Source organism: Rhinatrema bivittatum, chromosome 2 (assembly GCF_901001135.1).
Source record: "Rhinatrema bivittatum chromosome 2, aRhiBiv1.1, whole genome shotgun sequence".
NCBI classification, from domain to species: domain Eukaryota; kingdom Metazoa; phylum Chordata; class Amphibia; order Gymnophiona; family Rhinatrematidae; genus Rhinatrema; species Rhinatrema bivittatum.
The window spans coordinates 297,993,522-298,005,737 of NC_042616.1; the positions used below are offsets into that span (position 1 = coordinate 297,993,522).

The window sequence follows — 12,216 nt, forward strand, 5'->3', positions numbered from 1 at the left end:
ACCTTCTGACAGTGGGGCCCTGTGGGGGTCTCTCCTACAGGTGGCGTCAGCACTACCCCTTGGGCCAAGGGTCCACCACTGCAACAGTATCCAAAAGGATTCTCTCAACTTGGATTACCTCTTGCATACAAATTGTTACACAGTGCCCGAACTTGTTCTATCAGGACCTGTCTGAGCCCATCAGATGCGGGTGACTGCAGCGTTCATGGTGCACCTAAGAGGCGTTCCTATTGAGGACATCTGCTGATCTGCCACTTGGCCTTTCATGCATACATTCACTATCTGGACTCTTTAGCAACCAAAAACAGTGCAATGGCTAACGCTGTTCTGGACCACATAGGTTCTAAGTAGTCTGCTATCCGCAGTGGAGTCTGGGTTGGGAAAAAAAAAAGAGAAAATTTCCATTCAGTCGGTTGACATTTTTTTTCTGCAACCCTCACCTATGGGGCTCCCCACAGAACATGACTAACTCAGGCCTGCTTATCAATGGGATTAAAAACAAGTTTTCTTACAGTAAACAGTGTTTTCCGCAGATAGCAGGATGAACTAGCTATGTGATGTCCGACCCTCCTCCCTGGATTGCAAACTCCTATTGAATGTTTTTTGCTTGGAATGGATTGAGGAGCTATGCTGACGATGCCCACGTGGGCACTCCCTCGCATGTCCAAAAGAGCTAAAAGCTCTAATAGCTTGGAGAAACAGTTCCGTCCAGTGACGCCAGAGGGTACACTACCACAGAACATAGCTAATTCATGGTGCTATCTATGGAAAACACTGTTTACAGTAAGCAAACTTGCTTTCCCACCTGGGATATGAAAAGACCTCTTTCTTTCTTCACGCATCGCCTTTCCTCTCATTTCTGAGCATACTCCAAGGGGGTTAATATATTCCCCAGAAGCCTCCAACAAAAAGGTGGGGTCACAACCAGGGAAGAATTTCAAAAATACAAAAGCTCCCTCCCACTGTCATAAGAACATAAGAACATACCTTACTGGGTAGGCCAAGGGTCCATCAAGCCCAGCATCCTGTTTCCAACAGTGGCCAAGTCACAAGTACCTGGCAAGTAACCAAACATTTTTTTTTTATCATACCAACAAAAAAAAGTTGGTACGATAAACAGAGACTGCTTGTATGTGGGATCTTCAATATAGTACAAAAGTTTTTGAATATATGGTGAACCTCTGAATATGGAGATTTTTAAGTGAAAAAAGAGAATAATGAATAAAATAAAATAAAATTGGACTTGTGAGTAAAAACAGGATGTTTTGTGCATACTGAGTACTTGAAGGTGCTACAAAAATATAAATAAAAATAAATTTAATAACAAGAAGAAAGATATAAGATACTAGCAGCACAACAGATTAATAAGGACATTACTGAGAGACATTGTGGATTGTGGTGGCCTTGAATTTGGCCACCAGGGGCTATTGTTGAACAATGACCACAACTCCATTCCCTTCTGCCCCTCCCCCATATCTAGCCACAGGTGCTGTGAAGGTGGCCTGCACAACATGCCCTGCCCAGGGAAACCTTCCACACACGCCAGTGCTCTCCTCTACTACTGCGCCACCAGGCCAGCCATCATTGATTTTCTATGTGACAACTCTTTACTATGTATTTCTCATGTTTACACTTACACAAATTCTATATTAAATGCATTCCATGAACAAAGACAACTTAATTTGTTTTTATTTTTTCATTTGAAATGGTTTTCAAACTCATTGTACAAGAAAACTCAATCAAGACTAAGCATTCATACCAGAGGTGGCAGCATTATTGTCTCTGAAGTACTAAAGTAAAGCACATTCATTTCCAGATTGGACAAAAGGAACTATATAAACTCAGATTATTATCATACAATGCTGAACAATAAGCTATACATTTCATTTTAAGACATTTCTTAATTGACTTGGCTCATTGCTGATCAGCAAATAATAAGGTGGAGAAGAAGAGCAGTATATATGCTGGTGACAAACCATGTGTCAATAATATAGTAAAAGTTCTGGGATCCTTGTAGAGATGTTCAAATCAAAAGGTGAATGAAGATGTTGTCAAGCATTTCCAGCTTATATTCAATAGTGCAGTAGATTTTGGTCCCCCGACACGGACTGTGTTTTGCCACTTGGGCTGCATTGGGAGGGATAGAAGCCCAAAACTAAACTGCCAACAGATAAAAAGGGAAGATGTCAACAAACAAGGATCCATAATAAAACAAATGAAAATAACAGGCGTGGCTACATAAAGCAAATTATAACAAACTATACATAACAAGTATATGAACCAATAAAAGTAGACATGCTCTGAACAGCGCATTGCTGATCAGATGTCTACTTATGTAGGTTTTGCTTTTCCTTGATCCAGCTATTAACAAGCCTATGTGATTACATTATTTAATAAAAAAAACAAAACAAAGAACAGCAGAGTAATAAAATGTTTTGTGAGAACCAATTTTTGCTAAGTGGAAGTGTCTCTATAATTTTTTTTACATGTATATAGTCAGGTTGATGTAAAGTAAGAATATTTGCAATTATTTTTTTTTATTGATTCCTCTTCTTTATGAATTGAATAGGTTCTCCTCCTTTTTTACAAAGCTCTGATGGAAACTGGGTTGCTCTGCAAAATGTGACTTTGCCTCGCCCTCGAATGCTGGCCAAACCAAAGAGCCAACTCTTCAGAGCTCTGGAGAATGAGTCCTGTGTCATATCGGCCTACGATGAGATGGGTTCAGATAGTGAAGAGGATGTTGAGTGGAATGCGGCCTTGACTGTGCTCCACCAGAGACCCAGGCAGTTATCAGATGATTCCTGCTATGCCAACTCCCAGTATAATACCGAATGGGTGTATGGCAATGACCAGTATCATCCTGTGACTTCACCCTCATCTGGACTCTACACAAACACGGAGACGATGTATTCTGACTCTGAAACATCCTCAGTCAACTCTTCTAAGGGAATAAGAGGGTTTTCCAAGCTCCCCTTGCCAAAACAAAAGAATCCAAATGACCAAAGGGAAAAGGAGCATTCAGTTGGCAAACTGGACATAAACTTCAATCCTCATGCAACCAGTCTGAATTATTCAGATAGCAGTGAAACCGAGGAGGTAAATCATGATATAGAAAAGAGGTCAAGAAGATGGAGAAAAGCCAAAATTGTATCAGAAGAAGTATCTGGCAAAAGTAATCATGGAAAAGCCCAGCAGAAAAGTTTGAGCTCAAATCAGGTAACATTATGTATATAGTAGTGTCTGGTTATTAAAAGTAATAGCTGTAGTAGTACTAATGCATGTTTATTTGTAAAGCTGTTGGATAGAGGCTTTATAAACATGTACTATTATTATTACTATCAAACAGCAACAGAGAGAGGTGGTATGTGATGTTTATAATGAGGAGAGCAGGTGCCAAGAAGGATGGTACTGAAAAATGTCCAGCAGCTGGCTATAGTCCATGTTTCCCTAAAGGATATTGCAGAAGTCCTGGAAGGGAAGGATTATATTCCTGCAGATTTTAAAAAGTTTGAGGTGTGTTGAAGAGTGTGCAGATAAAATGTAATATAAATAAGTACAAAGCCAAGCAATTGAGATGCAAAAACTCAGTGGAACTGCACTTTAAAGCGAATAGGAGAAGCATTGCTAACCAACAAAAATTAATCCGGTGGGGTGCTAAATAGGGATGTGAATTGTGTGATCGATCGTCTTAACGATCGATTTTGGCTGGGGGGGGGGGGAGGGAAATCTGATCGTCATGGTTTTTTTTGTAAAAAATTCGTTAAAAATCGTAAATCGGGGGAGGGCGGGAAAACCGGCACACCAAAACAACCCTAAAACCCACCCCGACCCTTAAAAACAAATCCCCCACCCTCCCGAACCCCCCCAAATGTTTTAAATTACCTGGGATCCAGTGGGGGGGTCCCGGCGCGATCTCCCGCTCTCGGGCCACGGCTGCGTTAATAGAAATGGCGCCGGTAGCCCTTTGCCCTTACCATATGACAGGGCAAAGGTAGCGCCGGCGCCATTTTGGTTCCTGTCACCCGACGTCACGCGTGCAGGAGATCGCTCCCGGACCCCCGCTGGACCCCCAGGGACTTTTGGCCAGCTTGGGGGGGCCTCCTGACCCCCACAAGACTTGCCAAAAGTCCAGCAGGGGTCCGGGAGCGACCTCCTGCACTCGCGCCGTATTGACAATATTCAAAATGGCGCCGGTGCTACTTTTGCCCCGATTTACGATTTTTTGACGATAAATCAGGGGAATTGCTATTGTATCGCGGCTCTAACGATTTTTGACTATTTAAAATATATCTGACGATTGTTTTAAATCGTCAAAAAACGATTCACATCCCTAGTGCTAAATAATGTGAGAAGGCAGTGGGGAGAGTCAGCAGAAGGCCAACACAGCTAGTAATTCCTCTATGCAGTTTATTGGTGAAACCCCATTTGAAATTCTTTGTCCAGTTCTGGAGGCTTCATCTCACAGAGGATACAGACAGAACAGAGGCAATCTAGAGAACAACTACAAAATTAATACTGTCATCAGAGCAAGCTTGCATTGTGAGACTTTAAGACCTAAATATGTATACTCTGGAGGAGAGAAGGGGGGAGGAGAACATGATAGTGATATTAATATATTTCATATATATATACATAAAGCACAAGAGACAAGCATTTTTTGTGAAGAAGAAATTCTAAAACTAGGGATCATGATAAGAAGCTAGGGGTAGATTCAGCATTAATTTAAGGAACTATATTTATATTCTGTTTATATTAGAAAATATATTGTAAGCAGATTCCATAAAGTATACATAATCAACACAATAACTTTATAAATATAAAACAAAAATAACATCATAAGATAAATAAAATACAATCCACACAAAATACTTAGAAAAACCAAAACACAATAAAATTAAACGATTAAAACCTGACATCAGAATTCAAAAAGGGATCGATTTTTCTCCCAAAGTTGAGGGTTTAGAAAAGGTGAATAGCAGCTGAATATTAGGTTTTCCCAAATATATACTATAGTAAAAAGAAATGGAATATCCAGCCACTATTTGATTTATTTTGAAACTCTTATTTACAAGGGTCCAAATAATAATATTCAGAGTGAGCAAGAAGCAGAGCCTGGCTATACTTTCCATTATCAGGCTCCTCCAGGAGCCTAATGATTACTAGGGGTGTGCATTTGTTTCCAAAGTATTGGTAATCTGCAATGTATAGGGCCATATTCGTTGTATTCGTGGGGAAGGGAAACATATTGCGATTCCCCACGAATACAACGAATCTTCACCAAATTATTTGGCCGTCTAAAGGAGCGAATTTAAACAAACCCCCCACCCTCCTGACCCCCCCCCCCAAGACTTACCAAAACTCCCTGGTGGTCCAGCAGGGGGTCCAGGAGCCATCTCCTGCACTCATGCCGTCAGCTGCCGGTATTCAAAATGGCGCCGATAGCCTTTGACCTTACTATGTCACAGGGGCTACCAGTGCCATTGGTCGGCCCCTGTCACATAGTAGGAGCACAAGATGGCACCGGCCATCCATTGCTGTTTGTGGCACTCGAGGACTGGAGTTCGCCACCACTGAATTACAGGCAGATTTTAAAAGTGTTGCTCATGCAATAACAACTCCATACAATTTACTGCTGGTCCTGATGAGATGAGAGAGAGAGAGAGAGACTGTTTTAAGGAGACAATCTGACTCTATATATCTCCCAGTGTAAGAGTTCAACTCAAGGTGGGTTTTGGGGGGGGAGGCCAGTGTTACATTGGTTTACCTAGGGTGCAAGGGTCTGTAGACCCTTATAACACTGACACCCCCCCCAAAAAAAACCCAAAAAAACCAGCCTACCCTAAGTTGAAAGAGCCCCTCCTACAGTGGGAGATATACAGCATGTCAAATTGTCACTTTCTTCACATAGATTTTATTAGATTTTTTTTTTTTATATATATTCTGCTTTTCACACTTTTTTCAGCATTTCAAAGCAGATTACATTCAGGTATTTCCCTATCCCCAGAGGGCTTACAATCTATGGCTTGGATTCACCATTCTATTGCAGAATCGTGAATCCAGTGAAAACAGGGGGCAGGCCTGCAACCTTCACACCACCGCGGTGTTTTCACTGCTGGCTTTTGCATGCTACTGGCAATGATAACATTGCTTCCCTTATCATCACCAGCGAACACACCACCGAGTCCACCTCCTCCCCCAGCATGCTATTGCACCAGATAAGCATTTGAAAATGACCCCCTAAGTTTGTACTTGAGGCAATGGAGGATAAAGTGATTTACCCAAGATCACAAGGAGTAAGAGTGGGACTTGAACCCTGGTCTCATGGTGCATAGCCCACTGCTGTAAACACTAGGCTACTCCTCCCCTCCTAGAATGTGTAAGATGTGTCAGGACAAAGCTCCCAAAGGATCCTATTTTGGAAGATTTTCTAGCTACTTTTAAAGTGATGGTACTCATCCTTTTAATAATGCTTAGTTGGATACTGCCTCCAGCACACCCTGTGTAACACTTACTTTCCACACATGCTCATTCCTTTGATTGTCACATCTACCTCACATTTTCTCTACTTATAACTGCATCACACATTCACCAGCTTACTCAGGTCCTCATACCTATTATTCATGCTCACACACCGCCTTGCGCAGAGTATGCCTCAAAGGAATCACTAAACCTTATGTATAATAATGCACATATTCACTGCAGCCACACATCACTTTTCCATATACATTTAGTTTTCTATCAGAATCATTTTTGGTGGCACTACTATTTTGTGTACTCTAATGCTACTCTAACTTATATGGACAATAAAGCCCCACAAATTCACATCAACATATTCAACACTTTTTTTTCACTGGGCCATACTTCCTCTTTACTAGATATGTCACCTTATAAACCACTTCATATACAAAGAGACTACACAATATAGTTACAAAAAAATTTGAAAAAAATTAATACATTTTCCATGAAACAAAAATATGTATCTCACACATTTTGTTGCCCACTTCATGCACTGGGGTATACCTTGCAGTGGAATTGATGTGACACTTTTTGAGGGATGGGGAGATATTCATCAATAGAGGAGCAGATAGAAGGCAGACAAGGGAAAATGATTTTTGTGGGATTGGATATGTGGTTGTATTTGAAGACTGCAGTTCCTCATAATTTGTACCATGCTAAGTCACTGTGATTTTTTTCTCTAATACTGGATGTGGGGACTTTATGCATATCTTGCTGCTTCCCTTATCCCCTCTATTTCCTATGAAACATGACTTTGATTGTGTATATGGCTAGTTAAGTTGTTTATGGAGAGGGGATCACTATAGAAAATAAATATTATAATGTTATTTCTATATCGCTGGTAATAATGTAGGGTGTTTTCTACAGGGTGGAGAATAATCTAAGATTCCAGGGCCCTCCGATCCAGCTGCTTCTTAATAATCTTTAGCAGCAGCAATATGATACTGCAGAAGAGATGGAAAAGGGGCTCTCTAGAGACTCCCAGGGTCTTCAAGACGCTGCAAGGAGTTCACTTAAGGCATGGTCCCGGGAGCATGAGGATACGCATTAAGCCTCTTGATGCTCCCAGGGGAAGATAGCTACAGTTCTTAAATTGTAGCTGACTTTCAATCAAATAAGGTGGCTTGTGATTTTTGAGGCAAACCACTAAATTGATTTGCATGTATTAGGCTAGTAATGAGCTGATTAAGATGCCTCTGCATGCTAATCAGCTCATTAGTGTATTTGCAGTGCCAGGGACAGAATAACACTCAGTATTTCAAATGCTGCCCTGCCCGTTATCACTGTGTTGGGCTATTTACTATGCTGTAAACACCTAATGCAGCTTAGTAAATGAGCCCTTAAAATTGTCACTAGCCATTAGCTTAAACTAAACAGTTACTGTGGTAAGTGAGGAAACAAAATATCAAGAAAGTCCCAGTAAATGTTTAGAATGAGCTCCAGGAATAAAGCAACATAGTCACTCACACTCTTCCCTCCTGGCTCACTCAATTTACTGGATTACGTCAAGTTAAAGATTTGTTAAAACTACATACATAGAGTAACAGATATCTTGTAAGATGCTTCTCCAACCCCCCAGATCAGCCAGAATCCCTGTTATGATTTTTTAATACATTGAAGGCAGGGCCGGTACAAGGGTATTAGGCATCCTAGGCGAACCTTCTGCCTTGCGCCCGACAACCCCGCCTCCCCCCCCCCCCCCCCCCCCCCCCCCCCCGGTCTCAGCCCTACTCTTACCTCATTTGCACTGCTGAGTTTGTGTTTCTCTGGGCCGTGAGTAAGTTGGGCGCTGCTCACAGTCCTCCGAATCTCTACTCCTCTTTGCTTGGTTGCTCTTCGACGCCCCCTAATGGTTGGCACCCTAGGCGATGGTCTAGTTTGCCCAATAGTAAGTTAGTAAGTTAGAATAAGTAAGTAAGTTAGTAAGTTAGAATAAGTAAGTTAGTAAGTTAGAATAACCCCTGTTTATTGTAACTTTCTCTTCCGTGCACTTGTTTTATACTACTGTAATGTATACTCTTATGTTTTAGTTATGTATGTTATAATGTATTGATCACCCCTTGTTTTATGTAAACCGACATGATACGTACTCCCGTGAATGCCGGTATAGAAAAACACAAATAAATAAATAAATAAATAATAGGACGCATCGGCCCTGATAAGCTTAGGGTCCGCTGCCAAACTCATCCACCTTATCTGCCAGTGACAGTCTTGTCATAATGAAGTAACTGTACCCTGCAGATCCCCTTCAGCTGTACCCATAAGCCATGCTAACACTAGGTTGTAAGGTACCCAAGCTCTTGCTGGGTAGTGAAAAGCTCCAGAAATCCCCAACACTCCATGGTGGTGTCACTCATAGAGCCCTGATTCCCCCAGAGTCCCGCTCTGGAACAATGAAGTACTTGCCTTTAGGTCGATACCTAGGAGCCTGTAAAATCATAAATTCCACCAAAAGTCCATAAACCATTATTAGCCATATAGAAATAGAAAAATTCACTGTTTATCTCTGGTTATGAATAAGAAGAATTGGATTTATTATTTGGGATCCTGCCAGATACTTGTGAGCTGGATTGGTCACTGTCGGAGGCAGGATGTTGTGCTTGATGGAACTTTGGTGTGACTCAGGATGAGGATAGCATTTCTTATGTTTCAGCCTAAGCTGCTACAAGCAAGCCTAACCATTCCCGCTTAATAATCCTCAACAGAAAATTAGATCCCAAATTACTTTAGAACAAGGTGGTAGGGAAGGAGTGCCAAACGTACTTGTTATCAAATGGGCACTGCAGGCAGCTGAAATATGCAGAGCCCGCCAATGCAGAGGCATTCACCTGGAGGCCAACAATTGGTCAGGTAAGTCTTGCCAGCTGGGCTGGTGCATCCCAATAGATGAACTAGGTGGTCGCCTAAAGCGCAGCCATTAGGGGGCAGCAAAGAGCAGCCATATGGGGGCCACAAGCGGAGCCTATCCCATTCACAGCAGAGTTTTCACGGGTCACGAGCGGTGCTTCTGTTTATGTGTGTGTATGTGTGAGTGAGAGGGATTGTGTGTGTATGAGAGAGCAATGATGTTAGTGAGAGATAGGGAGAGAGCCTATATAAGAGTGCGTGTGTGAATGAGACAAGGAACCTAAGTGTGTATAATTGTAACAAATTTAGTACACAACAAACATAATAATAAAACACAGGAAATGAGATTTTTTACCTGTAAAAGTACCTTCCAGGTACACCTGGCCAGAACCTACATCACTAAACATTTGTACGTATTTTTATGATTTAATGTAACCGAAACTTAATGGCACCTGTTAGAATGTACTATAGTATGCTTACTCCAGCATTACTTATGTGCCTACATGTAAACCGTTGTGATGGTATATATCTTAGCGACGGTATAGAAAAGAGAGAGGGGCCTGACTGAGTGAATGAAGTTGGGGGCCAGAGCCGGGAGGAGGCAGGCGCAAGGCAGAAGGGTCACCTAGGGCACCTAATACCCTTGCACCAGCCCTGCTTGCCAGCAATCAACAGCCCCTTTCCCACCCCTCACCCGCACAAGCCTCACTTGCCCAGCCAGAAAATGCCATGCAGACCAAGTGGGGAACCTGATGAAAAGGGCAGGGCTTCAACCATGTTATCCTGCCTGGGACTATCCTAGCCCCTATGTTAACAGGTCTCTTGTTGGTGCACTTTTTACTCCTAGTAGATTCTTTGGGTATAACATTAGATGTGTACTCTCTAACTAAATCACTGGCTTCTGGGTGAAACCCACAGCTCATGATTTCTCCCATTCCAGGTTTGCAAGGAACACAAGCAATAAAACACAGTCAGTTTCTACCCTAATCCAGCATAAGTAGACACACAGCCTGCCTGTCTTCCAGTACTTGGAAATACCAGGGATTTGCTGAAATTCACACTCCATCTTGGTTTCCCTTGTTCCAGAGAGGTCCAGGGCAATTCTGTTGCTGACAACAGTGCACCATGACCTGCCAGTGGGTGGGGAGCACAGGACACCAAACTTAATTCTGGATTGCAAGAAATAAAAAGGGAGGATGGATAATTCGGACCATTTAATTTGCGTGTCCACTTGTCCATGAGCTAAAATGATCAGGTAGCTGTCCCTGGCACCAGCACTCCTCCTCTTTCAGGGTTTATGGTGCTCACCACGGATTTGCTTGGTGTTGGTAGGACTTATGATTTCCTCTGGATCCTTAGCCCAGCATCTCGTTTACATCCCACCACGGCACCTGCAAACTTCTCATTGTGAAGTATGTGCAGGGAATTAAAAGTTAACTTCTCAAGTAAACTTTGCTAGAATATAGAAACATAACATAAAAACATAAGAAATGCCATACTGGGTCAGACCAATGGCCCATCAAGCCCAGCATCCTGTTTCCAACAGTGGCCAATCCAAGTCACATGTACCTGGCAAGTACCCAAACATTAGGTCACAAGCTACTACTGCTTATTAATTACTGTCATAGCAGTTTATGGATTTATCCTCTAGGACTTGTCCAAACCTTTTTTAAACCCAGTTACACTAACTGCTGTAACCACATCCTCTGGCAATGAATTCCAGAGCTTAACTACGCACTGAGTGAGAGAGAATTTTCTTCTATTTGTTTTAAATGAGCTACTTGCTAACTTCATGGAGTGCTCCCTGGTCTTTCTGTTATCTGAGAGAGTAAATAACTGATTTACATTAACTTATTCAAGTCCTTTCATGATTTTATAGACTTCTATCATATCCCTCCTCAGTCGTCTCTTCTCCAAACTGAACAGCCCTAACTTCTTTAGCCTTTCCTCATAGGGCAGCCATTCCATGCCCCATATCATTTTGGTTGCCCTTCTTTGCATTTGCTCCTGTATAGCTATATCCTTTTTGAGATGCAGTGACCAGAACTGCACACAGAATTCAAGGTGAGGTCTCACCATGGAGTGATGCAAAGGCATTATGACATCCTCTCTTTTATTTTCCATTCCCGTCTTAATAATTTCTAACATTCTGTTTGCTTTTTTGATCACCACAGCACATTGGGCTGATGATTTCAATGTATTACCAACTATGACACCTAGATTTCTTTCCTGGGTAGTAACTCTAAGATAAAACCTAACATTGTGTAACTACAGCAAGGGTTATTTTTCCCTATATGCATCATTTTGCACTTGTCCACCTTAAATTTCATCTGCCATTTAGAGGCCCAATCTTCCAGTTTCACAAGATCCTCCTGCGATTCATCACAATCCACTTGAGTTTTAACTACTCTGCATAATTTTGTGTCATCCACAAATTTGATCACCTCACTAATCATAGCCTTTTCCAGATCATTTATAAATATATTGAAAAGCACTGGTCGAAGTACAGATCCCTGAAGCACTCCACTGTTTACCTTTTTCCAGTGTGAAAACTGATCATTTAATCCTACTCTCTGTTTCCTATCTTTTAACCAATTTGCAATCCAGAAAAGGACATCACCTCCTATCACATGACTTTTTAGTTTTCTTAGAAGCCTCTCATGCGGGATTTTGTCGAATGCCTTCTGAAAATCCAAATACACCACATCTACCAGTTCACCTTTATCTACATGTTTATTCAACCTTTCAAAAAAATGTAAGAGATTTGTGAGGCAAGACTTCCCCTGGGTAAGTCCATGCTGGCTGTGTCCCATCAAACCATGTCTATCTAAATGTTCTGTGATTTTATTC

At 41.8% G+C, this 12,216-nt stretch overlaps 1 protein-coding gene across 6 annotated transcripts in view; it reads left to right on the top strand.

Moving 5' to 3' along the window:
• MYRIP (myosin VIIA and Rab interacting protein) overlaps nucleotides 1–12,216 on the top strand; it is a 627,821-nt gene that overhangs the window by 479,486 nt on the left and 136,119 nt on the right. For all 6 annotated transcript variants that reach the window (XM_029589668.1, XM_029589670.1, XM_029589666.1 and 3 more), the window contains exon 10: nucleotides 2,570–3,219. In XM_029589668.1, the coding sequence (XP_029445528.1) occupies nucleotides 2,570–3,219 (650 nt within the window). The remainder of the gene's footprint in view (nucleotides 1–2,569; nucleotides 3,220–12,216) is intronic.